The sequence below is a fragment of the Leptopilina heterotoma genome, unplaced genomic scaffold, assembly GCF_015476425.1.
Source record: "Leptopilina heterotoma isolate Lh14 unplaced genomic scaffold, ASM1547642v1 Lhet_13, whole genome shotgun sequence".
NCBI classification, from domain to species: Eukaryota; Metazoa; Arthropoda; class Insecta; order Hymenoptera; family Figitidae; genus Leptopilina; species Leptopilina heterotoma.
This window is the reverse complement of record NW_025110848.1, coordinates 1288184-1315735: the sequence shown is the minus strand read 5'-3', so window position 1 is coordinate 1315735 and position 27552 is coordinate 1288184. Positions and strand designations below refer to the sequence as shown.

Here is a 27552-nt window from a genome sequence, read left to right as displayed (position 1 = left end):
TTTTGGATATTTTACTTGTTAATAAAAATAAAAAACGAATCTTACAAAGAATAATTAATTTTTCTTTTTTTTTTGTCCAAAAAGCAAATTTTTCCTAAAAGTGAAAATAAATTATTGAAAATTCAAATTGTCAATTTCTCTCTAATTCAAAAATGTCTTTTCAAACTAACGTGAATAATACATTTTTTTCCATTAAAAGTTCATTAATCATTAAATTACGATTTCCTCGGCTTTAGTTCAAAATATTAACTTCTTCAAAGATTCGGTAAATTGCTTTACCTCATCGAATCGAGTCGAGGGAATCGACTTTCTATTTCTCCTATAAAAAGGCAAAAAAAACGAGTTTTTCTCTCTCGATGGAATAAGAAAGAATTTCGTCGCGGAAATTTTTTTTTTTCTTTCTTAAAAATGTTTTAAGAAGAAGGTAAACGGGAGCGTTTTATAGCTGACTGCTGATTATATTTGCAGATAGAAACGGAACGTCGGTCCGCACACTTGAGTATTAGTGTTTGGAGAGGAAGCGGTCCCGATATGTAGCGAGTGTCCGAACGTTACAAAAGTTTTTTGTAAAAAAAAAAAAAAAAAAATTGCTGCCTCGCGCACCAGCCAAAAGTCTAGCGCGCACACACGTATATATATAGATATAAAAATTTAGAGCATCGGATTTCTCGCTATATATATATATATGTAAAACCTAGAAGTAAGACAGCACACACATACACAAGCAAAAAAAAAAAGTAGGAAAAGTAGAAGGTCTCCGAGTTTTAATCGGAAATCATGTTTTGCCCGCTAAGCTGGATCCCGGCATCTGTGTAGGGACCGCCAGTATGCATGTCAACGCCTCAAGTAAGTTTCCAAATACTCGCCATTTTAACATTTCTTCTCTCTTTATTTCCTTTCATTCATTAATTTAAAAAGGATAATTAAAAAAAGACAAAAAAACAAAAGAAATCTTCAAATAATTACCACATAGTTGATTTAATGAGATTTTTTCTAATTCCTCGTCGCGTGATTTGCTGAGGTTTGTTATTTATAAATAGTTGATTAGTAACCGTTATGGAGACAACATTTTTTTTTTTTAATTACCCAGGAGATCGATTATGTAATTTCATTTTACTTTGACTTTCATTTTTACTTTGATTTTCCTTTTTATTTTTATTTCCACTTTCACATTGATGGATTTTTATTCTCATTTTAATTTTTTACTTTGATTTTCATTTTCACTTTTACTTTGATAGATTTATATTTTGATTTTCAATTTCATAAATTTTTATTTTCACTTTCATTTTCACTTTCACTTTCACTTTAATTTTAATTTTGACTTTCACTTTTACTTTAATTTTCATTTTTACTTTGATTTTCACTTTCACTTTGATTTTAATTTTCATTTTTAGATTTATTTTCACTTTGACGTTCATTTTCAATTTCACTCTAACTTTTTACTTTTAATTTGATGGAATTTTTTTACCTGCATTTCATTTTTACAGATTTTTATGTTTTACTTTAATGTTGATAAATTTTTGTTATCACTTTTGATTCGATATAAACTGAAAATAAGAATATATAACAAAATGAAAATGAAATTAAAAATTTGTCGAGGAGAAAAGGAAAATGAAAGTGAAAATAAAATTCTATCAAATTCAATGTAAAAATGTAGGTAAAAATATAAATTAATTAAAGTGAAAATAAATGTGAAAATAAGAATTTGTCACAGGGAAAATGAAAGTGAAAATAAAAATCTAATAAAGTAAAAATGTAAGAGAAAATAAATAAAATTTGTCAAAGTAAAAATAAAAGGAAAAGAAAAATCTATCAAACTAAAAATAAAAGTATAAAATTTATCATTTTCACTTTTATTTTTTTGCTTTCACTTTGATGAAATTTTTTCACCTGCATTTCTCTTTTACAGACATTTATTTTTTACTTTAAAGTTGATAAATTTTTGTTATCACTTTTGTTTTGAGGGAAACTGTAAATATAAGAATTTAACAAAATGAAAATAAAATCCCATCAAACTGAAAGTGAGAATTAAAAGTTTATTATTCAAATAAGAAAAATAAAAATTTATTAATGTGAAAATGGATGAGAAAGTAAAATAAATTTGTCAAAGTGAAAATAAAAATGAAAGAGAAAATTAAAATCTGTCCAAAGTGTAAGTAAAAATCTAGAAAAGTAAAAATGAAGGAAAAAAAATAAAAACTTATTAAAGTGAAAATGAAAATAAAATATAAATTAAAATTCATAAAAGTGAAAGTGAAAGTAAAAAAAATGTATCAAAACGAAAGTGAAAATGAAAATGAAAATAAAAGTCAAAGTAGAAATAAAATTACATAATCATCTCAAAGATTTTCCTGGAAACTTGTAAACATATTTACACACTTTATAAGCTCAGTTTAATTTAAAATTTAATTAATTTAATTTATCATCATTTTATAACTGATTCAGGGACCGTCACTGAATCAAAACAAAATTAAAAAATACTTTTGTTTTGATTCGGATATGGGTATCAGAATCAAAATTCCACTCTATTTAGTTCTGATTCCAATATCAAAATCAAAATTCCACTCTATTTCGTTTTGGTTCCAATATAAAAATCAAAATTCCACTCTATTTCGTTTTGGTTCCAATATCAAAATCAAAATTCCATTCTATTTCGTTTTGGTTCCAATATCAAAATCAAAATTCCATTCTATTTAGTTTTGATTACAATATCAAAATCAAAATTCTTTTTTGTTTTAATTTTGATAAAATACTACTGCGCATGTATAAGTCTCATTGAACCTAAATTTTGTTGCAAATGTCAAATATATCAGAAGATAATATCGTTTTTACATACTAAATCTGAAGTAGAATTCGAATCGACTTCTGTTTCTATAAGAAAACCGAATTCCAGTATTACAGTATCAGAATCAAAATAGGAAGTGAATTTTGTTTCGTTACAGAATCAAAATCAAAATAGAAAGTAAATTTTGTTTCGTTACAGTATCAGAATCAAAATAGGAAGTAAATTTTGTTTCGTTACAGAATCAAAATCAAAATACATTAATAATTTCGTTTTGTTTTGGAATATCGTAACGAAATCAAAATTTGATTTCCGTGACGGTCCCTGAACTGATTGGAACCTTTCATCACTTTGTGACTTAGAAATAGGAGCATATATATATACGAATGAATGGATGTCTTTGCGAGAGTACTTGTCAGTTATTTTGAATAAGATGAATAATCGTAATTTCTGTAAATTTTGAGCATGATGAAATGCAAGTTGCAGCAGCGTTACTCGAGACAAGAGATGATCATGCATGTCCACAGTGATAATTAGTGCCTAACTCGAGTTACGCTTTGGTTCTAATCAGAGTCTCAAACGGAAACTTCGTAACAACAACCTATGCCTAATCAACTATCTCAATTGGATGCTCTATTATGTTGATATTAATTTTACACTACGTGGTTAGATCTCAATCAAAGTACATAGTTATTATAGTGAGTTGAAATTCCATTTGAACTGTTTCAACAAATATGTATTCGTCTATATGAGTATATATGTATATATATATGCATGTATTATATGCACATTCCAAAAGTTTACTCCATTAAAAGTTACCTTTTCAGGTTATATTCAAAATATATAGTATATTAATAATGAGTTTTGTATTTATTATTTTTTTTTTCAATAAAATTTAGAGAATTTAATGTTGAAGAGGAATTGACATTTTTTTTTTATTTTTTGATAGAGAAAAGAATTTATGGAATTTAGAAATATTTAATTAAAAAAATGCGTTAAAATTCTATGCGTGTGGGTTATTGAAACTTATCTTCTGGTAATATTGAGTTCGATAATGTCGAAAAATGAGAAAGAAGGTCAATATAAAATTCAGTTAATGAACTCTTAATTACTTTAATGAAAATTAATTTATTTGTAAAAATATCCAACGTTGGGAATTCTTTTATTTAATTTTTAGTTTCATTCTGAAAAAATTTCATTGAGAATAAAAATAATTGACGTTATTTTTATTTTCATTGCAATTTTTTTGTATTTAGAAGTCTATAAATTATTTATTTACTTATTTTTTTCTCCTTTATTTATATACTTATTTGTTTGCATATTTATTTAACGATTTGTTTACTTATTTATTTACTTAATTGTGTATTTATTTATTCAATTATTTATTTGATTAATTATTTTTATTATTTTTATTTTTTATTATTTTTTTATTTATACTTTTTTCATTATACCTATTTGTTTATTTATTTACATATTTTTTTAAAATATTTATTTGTTCACTTATTTGTTTATCTATTTATTCATTCACCTATTTATTTGAATAGTTATTTATTTTTACATATTTATTTGATACTTATTCTTTTTTTTCTAATTTTACAATTTAGCAAATTTGATAAACATCACTGTTTAAAATTTTTTAATTACAATTTTGTTTATGATAATATTTTAATTTTTTTTAATGTTATTTTCAATTTCATATTTACTTTTTATTTACAATGTTTTTAACAATTTTGTTTTCAATTTTGTTTATAATATTGTTCTTAATTTAATTTTCAAATGTATTTTCATTTTTTAATTGTGTTTACAACGTTGTTTTTATTGTTTTATTTTAATTTTGATTACAATTTTGCTCTTAGTTTTTGTTTACAATGTTTTTTTTTAATTTTGTTGAAAATTTTTTCACAATTTTATTTACAATTTTCACTAAAACTTTGTTTACAATATTGTTTTCAATTATGTTGAAAATTTTCAATCACAATTATGATATGATAATATTTTTAATTTTTTTCTCGTTTTTATTTTTGAATTCACTTTTGTTTACAATACTTTTTACAATCATGTTTTCAATTTTATTTCAAATATTGTTCTCAATTTTATTTTCCAATATGTTTTTATTTCTCAATTCTGTTTACAATTTTGTTTTCAATTTTTGTTTTTAATTTTTTGTTTGCAACGTTGTTCTTAGTTATCTTTACAAATTTATTTAATTTTTTTCTAAAACATGTTTCTATAGTTTTTTCACGATTTTGATTAAAACTTTATTAACAATGTTGTCTTCAATTTTATTTAGAATATTTATTCTCAATTTGATTTACAATGTTGTTTACAATGCTGTTCTGGGTTTTGTTTATACAATATTTTTTTTTAATTATGCGATTTCAATCTTCCAAAAAATTTTTTTCACAATTTTGATTAAAATTTATTTTTGTGCGTTGTCTTTAATTTTTTACAACTTTATCTATTATGTTGTATTCAATTTTGTTTACAATGTTTTTTCTTTTTTTAGTTTTCTTTTTTTTTTTTTAATATGATCTTAATTTTGTTTACAAAGTTTTAATTTTGTTTAAAATGTTCTCCTCAATATTGTTTTTCATTTTTAAAAATATACAACGTATACAACGTTGTTTTCAAAATTTACAATCTTTCTACTATTTTATTCTAAATTTTGGTTAAAATTTTAGGTGTGATATATTGTTTCCATTTTTGTTTACAATTTTGTTTTCAATTTTGTTCACAATGTTGTTCTGAAATTTTTTTTACAATTTTTGTTCAGAATTTTGATTAAAATGTAGTTTTTGGTGTTGTCTTCAATTTTAAAATGTTGTCCTCAATATTATTTTTCATTTTTTTTACAAAATATTATTTTTAATATTCTATACAACGTTGTTTTTAATTTTATTTACAATATTTAATATATACAATATTTGCATTTTTGTTTATAATTTTGTTTTCAATTTTGTTCATAATGTTGTTCTAAATTTTTTTCAATTTTTTTTCACAATTCTTATACAGAATTTTAATTAAAATTTTGTTTAATAAATTGTTTTTAGTTTTCTCTACACGTTTTTCAATTATGCTTTTAATTTTCTTTACAACTTCTTAATTTTGTTTAAAATGTTATTCTCAATATTGTTTTCTATTTTGTTTCGAATCTTATTTTTAATATTGTTTGCAAAGTTGCAAGTTTGCAAAGTTGTTCTCAATTTTTTTTTACTATCTTTCTACAATGTTATTCTCAATTTTGGTTAAAATTTTGTGTTCGATGTTGTTTGCAATTCTATTTACAATGTTGTTTACAATGTTCGGAATATTTTTACCAATTTTGATTAGAATTTCGTCTATAATTTTGATCATAAATTTTCCTATATTTTAAATTTTTCATGAATAGTTAAAATATATAATATTTTGTTTATGTTTTTAATAGATTATCGGAAGAGTGATAAATGAAACACTTATTTCACTTGTGCAACATTTCGGTATCTTGGTTTAACACCATCATCAGAACACTTTATTTTAACAATGAAAAATAACAATTTATTTTTACGAATAAAAATAAATTATATTAAACTTACTATAGATCAAATGCGAGCAAAAAAAAAATTAAAAAACAAACAAAGTACAACGACGGAAGAAAATAAACGATTATTACATATAAATTTTTTCCAGTCGCAAAGAAATAGAGAAAATCGTAACTTTTAATTCTGAAAAATGTAAAGAAGAAACTATAATTGGTAATTATTTGAAGATTATAATAATAATACAAACAATAGAAGGAGAAAATCCTCTTCTCTCCCCTCCCCCCACACTCTCGCCACCTTTTCTCTATTTAACACATACTAACATATCTCTCAGCATATATCATCCCACTAGGGAACTAACCATGAATGTTGCAGACCAACAACAGTATATGTGACTACAAAGAGCACTATCAGCAACACCAGCAACAGGAAATGCAACAATACGGCTATCCAATGCCGAGCAACAGTTCCAGCCAACTAACTCTGCCAATAGCACGAAGCCTCTATCATTCCTCCGTAGTCAGTCCCCTGCAGACATCCTACGTTCAAACTAACAATCGTCATTCCTTAATGCATCCCGATGGCAGTGCCAGTGTTCCCCTATCCCTTGTTCATGGGGACGATCTCGATCTCACTTACGATCGTCAATTAACAAATTCATCGTCAACCGGTCGACGTAATGATCGTCGGAAATATCGCAAGCATGGAAGGGGCGATCGTAAGCAAAAAAGAAGAGGAGACTCGCGTCGCGCCGCCAATGAAAATCACAGTGAAACGAGTTTTAATCGTGTACAAGAATTGGGCATACCGGAGAGTTATAAAATATCGTATCCACATTATTATGAGGATGCGATAACGGAATGTCCGCCCGATTATCCGAGGCCAAATTTAATCACGCAACAATCGCAGCGTGATTTTGATGTTAATCGTTATCCGGGTAATGGTGGGACTGGTAATATGCATTACGCGGATTTAAGTTTAACTAAAAATAGAAATAAGGCGACGAAGAGGTATTCAACGAGTACGAGAGACGCTCGTTCGCCGTCGATGCCTTCGATCACCCAGTACGCTGAACTAAACTTGCGCGATGTCGGTCAGGAGATCGATGTTTAAAGGTATGTCATATATGCCAGCTTCCATTTTTTATATTTTTGCTTTTGGTTCAATTTTTTCTGACAGTGGAGTTCTTTTTGTTTTTTTAACACTGTGTTTCCATTTTAATTTAATTTAATTTTAATTGTTTTAATAAATAATTTTTTCGGTTTTTAATTTCGATATTTTTTCTGTAGAAGATATTTTTTAATTTAGTTCTTCTTCTTTTTTTCATTTCAGTTAATTAGAATTTTTCTTCATTTAACAGGGTTGCTACGCCACCTGAAAACCTGGAAATGTCAGGGAATTTTATAAACCTTGAAAAAACCTAAAAAGAAAGTCAGGGAATTTTGATCGAAATACTCGAAAATTGTTTTCTAAAATTTATTCTTGAAATCTAATTTCAAAATTAATTCAATTTTAAAAGAATTGCGTTCACAATTTTCAAAAGTAGATGAACTTCAAAAGATTTTGATTTAAAATTTTATAAAATTTCAATTTTAATTGAATTTAATTAACAATACAAAAAAACTTAGATTTAAAGAAAAAAAATTTTAACTAAAATTCTTCTTAAATCAGTTAAATTTTTTTAAATATAGGTATTTAATTGATTATTAAAAATAATGGATTTATAGAAGAATTCTAGTTAAAATCACTAAAACAAATTATGATAACAAATTTAATTTTGAAGCAATTACAAATGATTGCAGAAATTCAATTATTTTCAAAAGTAGTAAAATTCTTCTGAGAAATTTAATTATTTTCAAAAATTTTCATAAAATTCTTGGAAAAATTTCAATTATTTCAATAATTCAAAATTCTTCTCAGAAATTCAATTATTTTCAAAAATGTTCATAAAATTCTTGGCAAAATTGTAATTATTTTCAAAAACTTTCCTCAATTCAGTTTATTTTAGAAGTATAGTAAAATTCTTCTCAGAAATTCAATTTTTTTCAAAATAATTTTAATAAAATTCTTCGCAAAAATCTAATTATGTTTAAAAATTAACAAAAATTCTTGGCAAAACTTCAATTATCTTTATAAATAATAAAATTTTTCTTTAAAATTCAATTATTTTCAAAACTTTTAGTAAAATTCTTGTCAGAATTTTAATTATTTTTAAATCAATTTTAATTAAATTTCTTTTTTAAAGAATACAATTATTTTTAAAAATTTTAATGCAATTCATTTTTTTCAAAATAATTTTAATAAAATTCTTCGCAGAAATCTAATTATGTTTAAAAATTTACAAAAATTCTTATCAAAATTTCAATTTTCTTTATAAATAATAAAATTTTTCTTTAAAATTCAATTATTTTCAAAACTTTTAATAAAATTCTTGTCAGAATTTTAATTATTTTTAAATCAATTTTAATTAAATTTCTTTAAAGAATAAAATTATTTCTAAAAATTTTAATGCAATTCTTTACGTAACAATTCATTTTTTTCAAAATAATTTTAATAAAATTCTTCGCAGAAATCTAATTATGTTTAATAATTAACAAAAATTCTTATCAAAATTTCAATTTTCTTTATAAATAATAATATTTTTCTTTGAAATTCAATTATTTTCCAAACTTTTAATAAAATTCTTGTCAGAATTTTAATTATTTTTAAATCAATTTTAATTAAATTTCTTTAAAGAATAAAATTACTTCCAAAAATTGTAATGAAATTCTTTGCGTAACAATTCAATTTTTTTCAAAATAATTTTAATAAAATTCTTCGCAAAAATCCAATTGTGTTTAAAAATTTACAAAAATTCTTGTCAAAATTTGAATTTTCTTTATAAATAATAAAATTTTCCTCTGAAATTCAATTATTTTCAAAACTTTTAATAAAATTCTTGGTAGAATTTTAATTATTTTTAATACAATTTTCATAAAATTTCTCAAAAAATGCAATTATTTTTAAAGATTTTATTAAAATTTGTCAAGAGAATTCAATTATTTAAAAATTTGTTGATAAAATTCTTCATGAAAATTTAATTTTAAGGAACATTCAATTGTTTAATAAAATATTTATTTTAATAATTAAATAATTGAATTCTCGAAAAATTTTCTAATAAATATTGATATAGAAATGAATTTCAAATTAAAATCTTTGGAAATTTGAACTTTTCATACTTTTAATTAAGAATTCTGTAGAATTAATTTTTCTCCATAAGTTTAATGAAATTTTTTTTAATTATTTGAAGTTTTTAATTTCTATAATATTTAATTAAATAATGTCAGAATAATCGAAACTTCGAAAAATTAAATTTTAAACAAAAGAATTTAAAAAATTCACAAAAGACTTTTTCTAAAATTAGTTTAAAAAAATTGACTTAAAGAAGAATTTTAGTTGAAAATTCTAGAAGTTAATAATCGTAATGATGAAAATAATTTTTGAAGAAGTTACAGTAACAAATTTATAAGTTTTAATTATTATAAAACATGACTCTGAGTCGAAGACTCAGATTGATCGATTTCTTCATGTTTCATAATAATATTCTTATGTTATTGAATTTCAAATTTTTTAATATCTTAATTCCTATAAAAAAAAAATTATTAAATTTTTTTTTTAATAATTAAGTTATTGATATTTCGAATAATTTTCGTTTTAAAAACCTGGAAAAATTCTGTGTTTTAACCTGGAAAAGTCAGGAAATTTGAAAAGAGCAAAAGCGTGGCAACCCTGTTTAATTTTTTTTACTTCACATTTTTTTAAACCTTTTAGTCACACTGTTAGGATAATAATCAAAAAAGTGTGAAAGTTATTTTAAATATACTTTCTTAGGGTCATTAAAGACGAATCCAAAGTCAAATTTGCAAAATTCAAAATAGCGAATACAACAATATCAAACTCAAACATTTTGTTTAGTATTAAACTGAAACTATCAGAATAATAGCGGAAAAATTAAATGTAAGGTACATTTTTATAAATTAAAAACATTCGTAAATTCCTTTTTTTTAATTGAAACGTTTGGGAGAGTTAAAAATATTTTTTACCACTTTCCTTAATTAATATCATTCTATTTATTTTCGAATAAATTCTTTCATTTTAAAAAATGAAAAATAATAAAAAAAAAAAATAATGACAAATATAAAAATGATATTTATGTTCTTTACTTATCTTAATTAAATACAATCATAATCATATTTTAATTACATTGTAATTATTGTAAAAAGTTTAAAAACCTGGAAATTTTTTTTTTTTTTTTTTTTTTTTTTTTTTTTATTTTTTTATTTTTTTATTTTTTTTTTTTTTTTATTTTTTTTTTTTTAGTTTTTTTTTTTAACTACTAAATAAAGGTGAAATTGCAATATAGCAACAAGAAAGAAATCCAATGATAAGAGAAGTTTTTTTCCACAATCGAGCAATAGGAAGCAGAAATTAGCATTTCACAGTAATTTGAGTTGAAAGTCTATTTAAGCAACAAGCTTTACCTGATAAACCTCATTCACTCTACTTGATTTTAGAAAATCGATCGTAACACAGAATTGTATTACACCTCCCTAAAGCTCACAGGCAGTACACGTCGATGTAATACTGCTTTTAAAATCATTATCGCACTGCTTTTATTTTACCATTTATTACCCTTCATTTTTATTACACTTACACATGAAACCAACGAAATCTCAAAATCAATACAATGTCCTTCTAAAATTATCATTTTACCTTATTGTCAATAATAATAATAATAATAGAAATAATAAATACTCTCATCAATTTTGTACTGCAAACACCTCAAATAATTGAATCACTTATTCCATAAATATTTATTAAAAAAGGAAATTTTAATTTTTATTGTAAATAAAAATAAATTCATTTTACTGCACTGCTGTGTAGAATAATTAATGTTTAACATAAAATGCAAAAATATTCAATAATGAAAAGTATTATTGGTTAATAATTGGATTGAAATGATATTTAATTTGATTAATTTTCAAAAATAACGAAAATATTAATAAAATCAAAATAATACTTATAGCTAATTAATTTCTCAAATACAAATTTTCGAACAAACTTTACCAAAACTCAAAAGCCTCGATAAATAATTAAATAATAAAATAATTAAATAAATAATCAAAAATTGTAAATTTTAATGTAAAAATTTCTATTTCTATACTATACATATCTCTATTTTTTTCAATACTTACAAAAACAAATTTTCAAATATCACAATGTGATAATTAATCATATTAGGATATTCAATAATAATGGTAATAAAAATAATCAGATAAAAATTAAATTAAGCATAGAACCATTATAATAGTGAATTAATTGTGTCTCACAATTTGTTCATAGGAGGGTCCACGAAAAATGAGCAACACGTATATTTACTAGAAGAAGTTGCCATCTCTCTAAACCTGTAGGTACATCATTATTATGAAGTTCTATATTAATTTGATTGGTAATATTATCCTTATACCTGCCTTAGAGTTGACTATTTAAAACGAATTTTTCAAATATCATGAAAAATGAAGTAGATGCTTTCGAATTTGATCCACTTATCCTGAAATAATTAATTAACTTACAAATAAATAATAATAATAATAATAAAAACTAATAATAATAAATTAAGGTCATTAATAATATAAATAAATCTTTTACTTTCTTTTAGTTTATTTCTATAATAATTTTAAATAGTTTTTTAAATATATTTTTAATTATAATTTTATTATTAATTTTTAGTTTATAAAAATAACAATTATTACTATTATCATTACTATTTATTATTATTTTTTTATTACTATTATTACTAATATTTTTAAAAATTTTCCAAGTAAACGTGAAGTTAGAGTGAAGTGAAAACAAAGTAAAGTGAAAGTGAAGTGACGAAAAAGAGAGAAAGTGAAGTAAAAATGAAATGAAAGTGAAAGTGATTTAAAAGAGAAGTGAAAGTGACTTTAAAGTGAACTAAGTGTGATTTGAAAGTGAAGTGACACTAAAGTGAGAGTAAAAGTGATTCAAAAGTGACTTTAAAGTTTAAAGTGAAGAAAGCGTGATTTAAAACTTTAAAAGTGAAGTGCGAAAAAAGAGAGAAAGTGAAGTAAAAATAAAGTGAAAGTGATTTGAAAGAGAAGTTAAAGTGACTTAAAGGGAAGTAATTGTGATTTAAAAGTGAAGTGAGAGTGACTTGAAAGTGAAATGAGAGAAAAGAGAGAAAGTGAAGTAAAAATTAAATGAAAGTGAAAGAGATTTGAAGGAGAAGTTAAAGTGACTTTAAAGTGAAGTAATTGTGATTTAAAAGTGAAGTGAGAGTGACTTGAAAGTGAAATGAGAGAAAAAAGAGAAAGTGAATTAAAAATAAATTAAAAGTGAAAGTGATTTGAAAGAGAAGTTAAATTAACTTCAAAGTGAAGAAATTGTGGTTTGAAAGTGAAGTGACATGGAAGTGAGAGCGATTTGAAAATAAAGTGCAAGTGTAGGGTTACAAAAAAATCTTTTTTATTCGAACGTTAATTATTTATTAAAAATAAAATTTTTACATTAATTTGTTAACAAAAAATTTATCCAATAATAATGTTTTTAAAGAATGACGAGATTATTAATAAAAAAAACGAAAAAGCCTTTGCGAATAGAGAATTTCAAAATTAAAAACGAATTTAAAATTTAAAATTTTATTCTTTTCGTAAAGAACTAATTTTTATACTATTATACATCTACATAAAGTATATAATTTTATGCGGAGAAATTTTTTGCTTTTCTAAACAAACTTACGTTTCAACGCGCTTTCTTGGAATAAAAGCTAATACACACAATGCTTGAAAAACCAACAATGGTTTTGTAATTTTTTTCTTTTTTTTTTTTCTCGTATGAAAGTAGTTGAATCGGGAATTCTAGTTTTTCACTCTTTCATTCTTTGCCATTCATTTATTTTTAGACGTACCTGTGTGTACTTTTTTTTCGTTCTTTCTTTCTTCTTGTTTTTCTAGAATCAAAAAAGCGATTTCATTTCAGTCCAGCAAGTAAACATAAAATGTGCATCTCACGTTTTTCTCTCCTACCACTTCAATTTGACTTTTCTTTTACATTTCCGTGTACTTGGCGTGCCGACGACACTTTTAAGAGCTTTTTGTAAACTGCTTTTAATGCATATATTAAAAGGTCTCAAGTAGGTGCAAGTAGGATTCTCTGTAACAAAAAAATAAAAAAAGGAAGGGAAAAGAAAAAATAAGCATCAACTTCATTTTATTCATGATGTATTTATATATATATATATAGTATATATATAACTTGTATAAAACTCTAAGACATTTTATAGCGAAACGATCCACTAGAACTCGTATTTCGTTCGCTTTCCATACTTACTTGCTTTGCTTCGCTTAAATATTAACCACTTTCTTTACGACTTGTGAAGTACAACTTCTGTAAACTTTCACATTTATTGATACACAAATTTTTCAACTTTCAAAATTTCAGTTTTCTTTTACATGCCAAATATTGCTTTACGTTTATTTTTAGTGTATTTGAAAAATTTATTATCATACTATTGCTGTGATGGTTGTCTTCGATGGATTTTTTCGTAAATAGAGAAAAATTAAAATTTTTATCCTTACATTGCTTAAAATATTTTTTTTAATTTCAGTAGTATTGGAAAATTATAGTCGGGCAGTATAGTGAAAATTTGTTTCAATCGGACTGAATAAATTCTTAAGTATGTGAAACTCAGTTTTCAGTAGTAAAGATCAAATTTTAGTCAGACGAGTATTTTATTTTTATAAGAGTCTATTAAAACTAAGTTTCAGTAGTAGAGGACAGATTTTAGTCAGACGGACAGTTTATTTTTATAAGTCACTTGAGCGAAAGTAGATAAAAAACATTATAGTCAGACTACACTTGTTTAAATCAATCTAATTTCAGTTTTAGTAAATACAAAATTTTAATTATAATTATAAAAAAAAATAATTAATTCCAAGCAATGTACAGATAAAAGTCTCACTTTATTGATGTAGATATTAAAAGTGAAAACATTTTATAATTCGAACTTAACAACACAGTATTTCATCATCATTTGCGCTTATTGGAAAATTGCAAATATTTAATAAAATTGAAAAATAATGGAATTTTTTTCCTCTTGCAATTTTTGTTTTTTTTAATTGAAAGTGTATTTAAAAATGTAGTTGGCTATTATAGGAAACAATTTGAATATTTTTGTTTTATAAATTATGAGAGGCTTTTGAGCTTTGTGACAAACGTGTTCTCATTCACATTCCCTTTTATCACTAAAGTGTAGTGCCTTTCAATATAACAGAGTTTCATTGAAAAAAAAATAAATCTTCATTAAACTTTGCTTTTTTAATCGACAGACACCAACACATATTTTGAGGTCAGCGTAACATTTTTAATTGATTTGATGAATTTTTGAAACTCGAAACAAAAATTAACAGAGTGCTTCCAGTTAAAGAGAAATTTTTTTTAAAAACGTTTTACATTTGAAAAAAACCTCCAAAATATGTTATTTTACCGTTCGTATCAAAAGTTAGGCAAACGGAAATTTCAATAAAATAAAAATATAAATAAAAAAAATATATAAATCATAACGATAGAGGTAAAAAATAATTCGAAAAGAGATTTGTGTCAATATATTATTAAATCAGGAAAATGGAATTATTAAAATATTTATTGCTGTAAAATTAACAATTTAGAGATGTGGATATAAAAAAAAAGTAGAAATGCTTTTCTGTTGTTATTATTAAATTAGAAAATAAATTACACAAAATGGAAATTTGAAATATTTATCGAATAAAATTTACTTAGTAAAAAGGAAATTCAATTATTTTTAATGATTTTAAAATTATTACTTCTCGACAACTAAAATGTAAAATGACAAACTAAAATGAATTTCGTGTCTGACAAGAGCTTTCTGTTTTCACTTAAAATTCATTTGCAAGTCTTATTCAATTAAACTGCTTGAAATTTTCATTTTATTTCATATCTTTTGGAAGTTTTGAATTTTATGAAAAGTTTTAAGGAAACATAAATATTTATATACACTGTTCTGTTAATGAGATAGTTTAAAATTTTAAAAAAATTAACAAAAGTATTTTTTATTTGAATTTTTTATAATATTTAACTTAATGTATAAATAGTTAATAAATTTACTAAAATAAACGTTGTAAATATATTTAGTAAACAAACGTGGTAGATGAATTTAATAAATATTATGAGTTAAAAAAATTTAATAAATTTATAGTAAACAAATTTAGTTAATATTATAATTTTTTTTATAATATTATAATAGAACTTAAAAATTTTTAATTCAAATTTATTTTTATAAAAATAAAATATAAATTATAATATAGTTTTAATATTATTATAACTATAATACACGGAAAAACCTTTAAGCAGTCTGCTCACCTGAAACTTATGCGTCAGCGCCACCACTAAACTTGTTCATCTGCACTCCCAAACTGGGTGACCAACGTACGCAGTTGTAATTTTCTAAACTTTTTGGGAAATTTGTCTATCGAAAACGGTAATGCTACGCACCCAGTGGCGGGCGATCAGACTTTCCATGCAGTGAGAAGCGAAATTTTGTGACAGTGGGAAGACAGACTTCTCAAAGGTTTTTCCGTGTATAATATATTCTTATACAGGAAATTCAGGGAAAACCTTCAATTTTTTCAATTTGTGAAAATAATTTCTTTTTAAATAACTTAATTCTTGAAAAACTATCATAAAATAATGACTTACAAATTAATAAATGTATAATTTTACTTAAATATTTCAAAATTATTTCTATTTTAAAAGAGTTGCGTTTATAATTTTCATAAATAAGTAAACTTCAAACGGTTTCAATTTGAAATTTTATAAAATTTTAATTTTGAATAAGTTTTATTAGAAATTTTAAACAACTTAGATTTTTAAAAAATTTTAACATATATATTTAATTAATTATCAAAGAAAATGGATTTATAGAAAAATTTTAGTTAAAAGCACTAAAAAAATTGAATTTTGAAGAAGTTACAAATGATTGCAAAAGTCCAATTACTTTCAAAAGTAATAAAATTCTTATCACAAAATTCAATTATGTTCAAAATTGAAAAAAAATCTTGTCAAAATCTCAATTATCTTTATAAATAATAAAATTCTTCTTCAAAATTCAATTATTTTCAAAAATTTTAATAAAATTCTTGGAAAAATTTTAATTATTTTCAAAAATTTTCCTAATTTCAATAATTTTCAATATCTTTACTATTTCAATAAAACTATCTAAAAGAAATTAATTATTTAAGAAAATTTTTAATAAAATTGCATGCAAACATTTAATTATTTTCATAAATAATAAAAATTTCACAGGAATTCAATTATTTATAATTTTTTTTATAAGTTTTTCTCAATAATTTAAATAATTTTCATAAATTATAAAACTCATTGGTGAATTTCAATTTTTTTTAATACAATTTTAATCGAATTTCTTGAAAAATGTAACTATTCTTAAAAATTTAATTAAAATTCGTCAAAATAATTCAATTATTTAAAAATTTGGTAATAAAATTCTTTATAAGAATTAAATTTTAAGAAACATTCAATTATATAATGTACTCTTGTATTTAAATAATAGAATTCTCATAGCATTTTCGAATAAAAATTGATTTAAAAATGAATTTTAGTTAAAATTTTAGATAATAATTGAATATATGAAAACAATTTTGAAGAAATTACAGTAACAATATTCTTATAACATAAAATAATTATTCTATCTCTCGATAACAATATTTTTAAACTTGTTCAATTTCAAAAAGGTTTAAATTTAAAATTTTTTAAAATCTTAATTCCTATGGAAAAATAATAATAATCATCAGAATTTTTTTCACTTCTTTTCATTAAAAGACTAAAATTTTGTTAAATATTATGTTTTGTCAAGTTGAAATTATGCAGATTTTTGTTCTTTACTTTTAAACAAAATTAGAAAATTGTTAAACAACTGTGATTAAGAAATAGAAAATTTATTTATTTTGCATTATTTTTCTTTATGAATCACAATTTTTTTAAACAAAATTATTAATTTGTTTTAGAAAAAGAAGAAAAATATTTGCACAATTCCTATTTTTAATCTTATTTTTGGAACAGGATTTTCCACAGGAATTAAGACATTCAAAAATTTCAAATTCAAACCTTTTTTAAATTAAACAACTTATAAAAGTATTTGTTATAAAACATGAAGATATCGATTGCTCCGAATCGAAGACTCGGAGTGATCGATTTCTTCATGTTTTCTGATAATTAAAAATGACCGAGAGATAAAATCATTATTTTATATTATAAGAATATTGTTACTGTAACTTTATCAAAGTTATTTTTATCATTTTAATTTAATTATTATTTTCTAAAATTTAAAATTATTTTTTATGAAAATAATAATTGAATTGCTTACAAAAATTGTATTATTTATGAAAATAATTGAATTCTTCTTGTGAAATTTTATTAAAATAGTAAATATTGAAAATCATTGAAATTAAAAAAAATTTTGAAAATAATTGAAATTAGGGCAAGAATTTTTTTAACATTTATGAAAATAATTGAACTTTGGAGAAGAATTTTGTTATTTATAAAGATAATTAAGATTTTTACGAGAATTGTTTCAAATGAACATAGTTGAATTTTTTAAGAAAAATTTTATTTTTTTTTTAAATAATTAAATTTCTGCAATTATTTGTAATTTTTCTAAAATTGAATTTTTTTTAGTGTTTTCAACAAAAATTTAAATTAGAAAATTTTTAAATTCTATTATTTTGAAAATTGCTAATTTTATTTAAAAAAAAGGCAGCAAGAAGTTAGCTGCGCGCTTAGCGCGCGAATTGTTGCTAGTTGTAAATAAATTAATTATAAAGTGAATATAAATTAATACATAAAACCTATAAATTCATATAAAAATTTATTAATAAAATTTTGTTCTGTTTTCGTTTTTTTTTCACTTTTGATTGACAGCCTTTCAAGCCGGAATTTTCTGACCTGGATTATGCAGATGTGGACTACCGATCGTATGGGCCTATAAACTATAAAGCTGCAAGCATCGCTCTGCTACAAAATCGAAAACAACAACAGCAGCTGTTAGAACGAAGGCCACAGATGTACGGCGTTTCTGACGACAACGAGGAACTTCTGTAAAAGTGATCCTTTCACACGTCCTTCAAAGTGCCATCATTTAGTATACCCGCAACCAGGAAATAAATACGACTCGATCGGTATGAAGTCGCCTACTTTATACATAATTATAAATAAATCAATATAAATATATAAATATATATGTATAAATAATATTTTGTACATAAGCGCGGAATTCAAAAATTTAAATTCACAAGCATTCTTCAATTCTTAGTTAAAAATTAAAATTAACGAAAATCTTTATTCTAAATTTCAAATTTTGAATTCTTTGAAAATTTTCATTTTTGAACAATCTTAATTTGATTAAATTAAATATAAAATTAGGAAAAATGTTTTTCTTTTTTAAATAATAATTTAAATTTTGAATTATCATTTAGTTCAAAGATTTAAATATGAATGAAAGAAAATTATTAATTTTCTTCTTAAAAGGAGAATTTTAGCGTTATTTTTTGTATTTAACTTGAAACATGAATTTCCTTTGGTTGTCGGTGACAATTTAAGATAGTTCTTATTTGATTGAAAAGTAATATAGAGTTCAAAAGCGTCGATCTCGTTTTGTAAAAATTTATTGCATTTCAAAGAACTTGAAATCGAAATTTTCAATAAAAGGAAAATACGTATTTCTTGAAACGTTACATCGTTTTTTACTAGAATGCTCGTAAATTTATTTCCGTGCCAGGTGTGTTCTGGGATCAATCTAATATCTACGTCTCAGGGCGATAGTCTAAGATGAAGGACATACCTTTTCAATCGCGACAATTCTCTTTCCACAATTTTCTACAAAAAAAAAAGAAAGAAAGAAGAAGAATCACTTTTTACGAAAAACCGAAAATTTTTCAATTCTTTTTTTCATATAAAGAAAAACTTTTCTCCCCCGTCTTCCAAATACTATTCAATATTTTTGAAATAATTTAATTACACTCTCATTTTAAATATTTTTCTTATTTTTCATTACTCAGGTAATTTTGTTGTTGTTATTGTCAAGTAGATTATTAGGAATAAAGAAGAGATTGTTTCTATTTAAAAAAAAAAGAATGAATTTTCACTCGAAAAATTATTAAAGTTCAGTTGAAAAAAAATTGATATATATTTTTTTTTTAATATCAAGTTTAATACGAGCTTTTTCATTATAAATCCTAGAAAACTGTTGATACTCAATGGGAGAAAAAAAAGGAATAAGCAAAGAAAAAGTGAAGAAAACTTTGAATTTCCCCTCGTCCGACCAAAAAGTTTCTTTACTACTTAAATGTCCTCACAAATGTCTTTGGTTGGCAGTAAAGTTTTTAATTTTCTTGAATTTTATTTTTTTTTCAATTTGAAGAGAAATTTTCTTCATAAAAATCGTTAAGGGACAAATATTTAATTATTGCGAGGAAATGAAAAATTTTTAATAACTAAAAAATTATTTTAAAATACTTTTTTATTTGTTTATTGAAAATAAATTAAATAAATCAAATAATACTTAAGAAAGTTGAATTCTTCAAATCTTCAGTTTTTAATTTTCAATTTTTTACAATTTTTTTATGTGAAAATGTTACAGAAAAAAATCCCAAAAAATTCATTTAATTTGTTAATTTTTCAAATTTGAATTTAAATCCGTTGTTACATCAAATATTCCAAAAAATATATTTCTCGAAACTTTTTATGAAGCTAATTTTGCAAAATAAATTTTTTCCAAAAATTAGCAAAATCTTAAAATAATAACAAAATAATAAAATCTTTAAAATAATATGAAACTTAATTTTCAAGAATTGAATTTAAATACGTTTTTACATGAAATATTTTAAAAAATACATTTTTAAAAACATTTTATTAAAATAATTTAGCAAAATATGAGATTTTTTACAAAAGCTTAGAAAAATCTATTTTAAAATATTATCTTTTGCCATATAAGGCAAAAAAATCTTTCCACCCGGGATATAAAATAGATTATTTAAATATAATATTCTCTAGTTTCATATTTTTATTTAAATATTTATGTTTGTATATGAAAATTTTTTTTCCACCTGGGATGTGAAGAATCGTTATTTAAATATAATTCTATTTTTATTTAAAGTCCTTTCTATTTATTTTAATATTTGTATTTATATTCTTATTGTTTTTATCCATATGAGTGAAAATGAAAAAGTCAGTTAAAAAAAATTTAGTAAAAAAGAAAATTTGAAACGAAATTCTTGATATAATAATAATATTCAGATAGCGCAGTGAGAATTCATTTCCTTTTTAATAGAACATTCAAGAAGGCCAGGAAAAGTAATAGAATTATCATCAAATGCCTTGTTCCACGCCAGAAACAAAATCTCATGTCACTTTTATTACGAGTTTAATCCCAAAGACTTTTTGATACTTAGTTTTTCTTTTATTTATTTTTTTTTCATTTATTTTTATTAATATATTTTTATTTTAATTACATTATATTTTAGTTTTATTTTAATTTTATTTTTATTATATTTTTATTTTCTTTTTAATATATTTTTATTATATTTTCATTGTATCTTTCTTTCTTTCATTTTTATTTTCTTCTTTTTTACTTTCTCTTTCGTTGATATTTTTTTTCATTTTACGCATTTTTCTAAATTCATTTTTCTTTCGTTGTTTCTTATTTCTGTTTTTCTTTTTTGTTTCTTTTTTATTTCATTTTCATTTAAATATTTACGTTCTTAATTTCTTTCTTCCTTTTCGTCTTTTCCTTCTTTTTCTCGCTTTCCTTTTATTTTCATTTCAATTTCTTTTTATTTTCTTTTTATTTTCTTTATATTTTCATTTTACTTTCTTTTTACTTTCCTTTGACTTTCTTCTAACTTTCCTTTTACATTCTCTTTACTTTCTTGTTACTTATTTCTACTGCGTTTTCATTTTTATTTATTTTTTTTTTATTTTATGATTAATTTTCTTTTTCTGTCTTAAGTCAGTGAAAAATTAAAAATCGCATTTTTTTTATTCAATCGCAAAAAAACAATTCATACATTTATATATAAATGTCGCCCTTCAAAAAACTGTTGCTCGGTGAATTGAATAGCTCGTAACGCAACAAAAAAAAATGCGCGCGCTGTGTATTGCATGTAAAAAAATAAAAACAAAGATTAATAATTAAAAAAAAATTGTACAGTTAAAAATTTGAAAAATGCCAATCGATGCGTCTTAGCGTTGTAAAAAGTTATAAATAGTTATATATATAAAGCATAAGGAAATAATTGTAGTTAATAGAATGTTTATATGAAAAAAAAAAAATTAATAAGAAGCCTAAAAAAACGACGTTACTCGATTTTTTGTTACGTTGAAAATTTATTGTCAACGATTTGTAATTAAATCCTGTGCAATACTCTGTTTCACGTTCACTGCTGTGCGTGATATTTCGGCGCTTTTGAGGCTTGTACAGATTTACAAACATAGATTAGGTCTCTAAGACCTACGCACGTGCCTCAATTATTATATTTTATTCGTCAAATTTCCTTCTTTTTTTAAATTAAATTTTATTTATAAATTATAAATTATTTTATTTATTTTATAACATAGAAATTTAGTATAATTACCTATGAAATTTATTACAATAAATTATTTTATTTTTTAATTAATTAAAATGTAATATTATACAAAACAAGTGAAATATTTTTTATTATATGTATAAATATTTTTAAAGTTGTTTAATATTTGAAAATATACACGAATAAAGTCTTTAAATAATTTAAATACGTTCTTTTTCGGTTATTAAATTATTTAAATACTGAATATGAAAAAGTACCAGTGAAAAATATATATGAAAATATCAGCTTGATAATGTATAAAAACTAAATGAAAAATTGGAATTAATGTTTTCGTGAAATATTTATTATTTTTAAGTAACGAAGATGTAACAATATTCCTTCTAATTAGAATTTTATACCTTCATAAAAATTGAGTATTTAAAATTTTTTTTATTATATATTTGCATTTTGCTTTTAAATTATTTTAAATTATTTTGAATTATTTCAAATTATTTTAAATGATTCATAAATGAATTTTTATTATAAATGAGTGAACTGGATTCTCTGATATAGATGATATATTATAATCGTTCTATTTATTAACTGTATGTAAATGACACGTACATTTTATAGATTTAGTGCCATTATACACAGAGAGTTTTATTTTTCAAAAATTATTAAATGTGTATAATTCTACAATTATTGTTCATTTATTGAAAAAAAGTTAATATTTCTCAATAAAAAAAACCTTACATGACTTTTTAATTTTTATTTCAAAAAGTAGACATATCCTATTAGAAATTATTTTTTCTAGCAAAAAAGAAATTCTACGAGGTTTGTAGTAATTGTAATAAAAGTATTGTAAATTAGTCGTTAATTTTAGTTGTTTTGTATAGAAATTTACTTTTCAAAATTAAAAATTTCAAATAAAAGAAATAAGAACTAATTAAAATTTTTCTAAATATTGTCAAATTAGAAATTATATTTATACAAGAAGCTGTGTAACTTAGGGAAATATTTTTTTTGAAATAAAATTGTTAATATTTAATTTTTAATTAAAAGATGTTAAATTAGTATTTTTGAAGTTTTTCAGATTTAAAAAAATTATTTCTTTCTACAAAAGTGAATACTGTCCGAAGAGAATTAAAACAATAATATTTATTACAATAATGTATTTAATTTCTAGTTCTATTTAAGTAAAAATAATAAATAATTTTTTTTTATTATCGAAATGAATAAGTTCAATTATTTATTAAATTTATTTTAAAAAAAATTGCCATACTTTATATAAATTTTATGATAAAAATTCCAGATGGAATTTTTGAAAAAAGCTGAAAAGAATTAATTACTTTTTTTATTGAGAATATTTTTTATTTATTTATTTGAGTTTATTTTGTGAAATAAAAAATAAAGAGCACCATGAATGACCCAAGTTAGTAATAACCATAACGGGAATACTTGCAAAGTTCGAAATTGGAGAGACGGATAGAATATCCTCTAATATGAGACCGATATTGAGTATATTGCGTTCTGCATTGATGTCCCGTTTTCTATATAACATTACAGTTGCTGCAAACTGAATATCTTTGGGGTACTCTTTGACACAATATTGAAATTTGCCTTGAAGGATTTCATCCACCATTTGATAGTTCATGTATATGTGTGACTTAAACTTTCGTTGATATTTAGAATATTTAGTATCAAAGCTTTAAAAAGAATAAGTGAATAAATAATTTACTTATAAACTAAATTTAAAATTCTGAAAATGAAAAAAATAAAAAAATGTCAATTCCCAGGTTACACAGTCTCTAAAAATAATTTTCGATTTTTAAATTCTTTTAGTTTTTTCAGAATTCTTTACGTTTTAGAAAGTATGATTTTTTGTTTACAAAAATTCATTTCGTTTTAAAAAGTTTTATTTAGTTTTCCAAAAATTCCTTTGGTTTTAAAAAGTTTTTTTCTTAGTTTCTAAAAATTCTTTTACTATTTGAAAATTGTTTTAGTTTCTAGAGTTTTTTTCTGTTGCTTAAAAATTCTTTCGGTTTTTAAAAATTATTTAAAACATTTTAAAACTTTCTTTTAGTATTTAAAAATTTCTTAAGTTTTAAAGATTTTTTTTTAGAAATTTTTTAAGTTTTTAAAGATGGTTCTAGTTTTTGAAAGTTTCTTTCAGTTTTCAAAAATTAGTTATTAGATTTTAAAAATTCTTTAAATATTTAAAAAATTTTAAAACTTTCTTTCAGGTCTGAAAAATTCCTTCAGACTTAAAGTTTTCTTTCTAGATTTTGAAAATTCTTTACTCTCTTAATTTAAATCAGTTAAAAGTAACTAATTTAGATTTTTTTTTAGATTTGAAAAATTCTTTAAGTACCTATTTAAAAACCGTTTTAGAGTTTTAAATTTTCTTTTAGTTTTTTAATATTCTTCTAGTTTTTAAAAATGCTTTTAGTTTTTAAAAATTAATTTTTAGATTTTCAAAATTCTTTAAATATTTAATACATTTAAAAACAGTTTTAGTTTTTTTATTTTTAAAAAATTCCTTCAGTTTTAAGATTTTTTTCCATTTTTATAAAATTTTTTTTAAATATTTAAAGATAGTTTTATTTGTTGAAGTTTTCTTCTGGATAGTAAAAATTTTTTCAGTTTTTATAAAATTCTTTTTCAGATTTTTCAAATTCTTTAAATATTTGAAATTAATTTTAGTTTTAAAAATTTTCTTTTAGTTTATGAAAATTCCTTCAATTTTTAAGTCATTTTTCTTAATTTTTAAAGTTTTTTTCTGATTCTTAAAAATTCTTTCTGATTTAAAAATAATTTATTAAACTTAAAAAATTTTGTTTCAGTTTTTAAAACTTTTCTATCTTATTTCAAAAATTGTTTAAGTATTTAAAAGTTGTTTTAGATTTCAAAATTTTCTATTAGTTTATAATAATTTATTCAGATTTAGAAAGTATTTAAAAATTCTTTTAATGCTTAAAAATTTTCTTTTAGTTTATGAAAATTCCTTTAATTTTTAAGTCATTTTTCTTAGTTTTAAAAGTTTTCTTTTGATGCTTAAAAATTCTTTCGGATTTTAAAATAATTTATTAAAATTGAAAAATTTTCTTTTAGTTTTTAAAACTTTTCCGTCTGATTTGAAAAATTGTTTAAATATTTAAAAATTTGTTCAGATTTTTAAACTTTCATTTAGTTTATAATAATTTCTTCAGTTTTAGAAAGTTTTTTATCTTTGTTGTTTAAAAATTCTTTTAAAGTATTTAAAAATGGTTTTAGTTTTTAAAATTTTCTCTTAATTCTTCAAAATTCTTGGAGTTTTTAAAATTCTTTCTAAAATTTAAAAAATTCTTCCAGTATTTCAGAACTGTTTTCTATTTTAAAATTCTCTTTTAATTTTAAAAAATTCTTTTAGTGTTTAAAAATTTATTTACAGTTTAAAATTTTCTTTTAATTTTAAAAAATTCTTTTAGTGTTTAAAAATTCATTTACAGTTTAAAATTTTCTTTTAATTTTAAAAATTCTTTTAGTATTTAAAAATTCTTGTATAGCGCTTGAAACGTTTTTAATTTCAAAAATTAATGCGGAAGAAATGATTCCAAAAAATTTAATTTTACATTCTAGGATAGGAAATAGTTTACAATTTTTATAATTTGTTAGAAAAAAATTTAGATTGACAGGAAAAAAAATTTTTGATTAATATTAATTTAAAACTTTCGTTTTAAACTAGTGTTAATCAAAAATTTTTTTTCCTGTCAATCCGAAATTTGAGTCAGAGAAAAAATCCAAAATAAAAAAAAAATTGTCACATTTTTCTTTTATTTCCAGTTTTATCAAATATAAAAAACCGATTTCCTTTTCTTCTTTTTTCCTTCTTGATGTTATGGCACATATTGTTACTCTCCCAAAGGAATATTATGTCTGAGAAATCCAGATTTAAATTTGTAGGAAAGTTAAATTATTGTCTTTCCTCTTCAGTACACTTTACATAAGTTAAAGTGCGCGTTGCATCTTCCGTCCGTAAGAGAGAACACTGTATGTATAATATTGTTGGAGAGAAAAGCGCCTCTAAAGCATCGGCTTCATAAACTCCTAAAATGCATATATATATACAGACCCTCAACTCACCATATATACCTTGGGATCGCTTTGCCTATATCTTATGTAACTACCGGTTGTACACAGGGTAAAACGAATTGTTGTTATTGTAAATCGTTTACGGCGCTACATTTTGTGTGGGATCTCAAAGTACTATGTGTGTGAGAGTGTGTATGCAAGAAGAAGGGTCTTTTAACGATAAAATGTATATATGTATACATATAGAGGTGTCTATGAAACATTAGGAGTGAGCGTGTAACGACATAACAATAACTACTTTATACCTATTAACGGTGAGAATGTGGAATCCATTTTGAACAAAATTTGTCGACGAATCATAGTTAGCCGTAAAATGCGATAATTATTGTTTTCACTGGAGAGAATTGGAAAATTTCTCTCATATACGTTCGCTAATAAAAAGAAGAAAAATATTTTTTTAGTTGTACTACTTTAATTTCTTTTTTAATTCCACACTAAGAAAAAAATTTATTTGATTCGCTATAAAGAAATTTCTTCTTGCTATACAAATATTTATTCTCTATAAATAAATTTCTTTTTCCTTTACAAACAAATATTTATTCATTATAAATAAATTATTTTTCCTATACAAATAATTTATTTGCTATACAAATAATTTATTTCATATTCAAATAATTTATCTGCTATACAAATAATTTATTTGCTATAAATAAATTTCTTTTTGCTATATAAAACAAAATTTTCATTTGATAATAGAATATAGATATTAGAATCAAATAAATTTTTCCATCAGTGCAGTTAAAAATCAGATTTGTTTAGAACCAAAAAAAAAAAAAAAATTGTGGTTAAAAATATTTATTGTATCCACCAGAATGTACTTTTTTTTTGTCAAAGTACTGCGTGACTTGTGTACACTCACTGCCTTTCTCCAACACTTAATATTCAACGTGCCAGCAATGAAATAAATAATTTTATGTTTCCACGTGTGAAAAACAGTTAATTTAAAATCTATTCGTGTTTTCTCATTACTTTTTGAGAAAAAATTTCCGAAAAAATTGGTAAAAAAAAAAATTCTGTCCTTATTAAATTTTACTCTTTCAATATACTGTTGTTTACATTATCAGTTCTCTGTGAATAATTACAGAAGAAAAAATACACTCTCATCTCGCAAACAAGATTATGGTAAAAATAATTAGAAAATAAAAAAAGAATTTTTTATTTTTTCGGTAAATTTCTATTTTTTACTTTTAGGGGATAATTAATTATATGCCAATTAGCCATTAAGCCAAACAAAATTTACCAAATTTTCCATTAAAATTTGACTTCTCAAAATAATTAACTAAAATTAATTAATTGCAATAATTAAATTAATTGTAATAATTAATTTAATTGTAATAATTAAATTAATGGCAATAATGAAAGTAATTGTAATATTTAAATTAATTACAATAATTAAATTAATTATAATAATTAACTTAATGGCAATAATGAAAGTAATTGTAATATTTAAATTAATTACAATAATTAA

General features: G+C 22.2%; 1 protein-coding gene across 9 annotated transcripts in view; it reads left to right on the top strand.

The window, feature by feature from the left end:
* LOC122512886 (hemicentin-1) overlaps positions 1–18680 on the top strand; it is a 349783-nt gene extending 331103 nt beyond the window's left edge. For 5 of the 9 annotated variants that reach the window (XM_043629012.1, XM_043629010.1, XM_043629011.1 and 2 more), the window contains 2 exons: positions 6676–7415; positions 18313–18446. In XM_043629012.1, the coding sequence (XP_043484947.1) occupies positions 6676–7413 (738 nt within the window). In that variant the 3' untranslated portion in view covers positions 7414–7415; positions 18313–18446. Of the gene's footprint in view, positions 1–468; positions 847–6675; positions 7416–18312 lie in introns of those variants that run through there. The other 4 variants (XM_043629015.1, XM_043629013.1, XM_043629017.1 and 1 more) reach the window with 4 other exon arrangements.
* The last annotated feature ends 8872 nt before the right edge of the window (positions 18681–27552 follow it).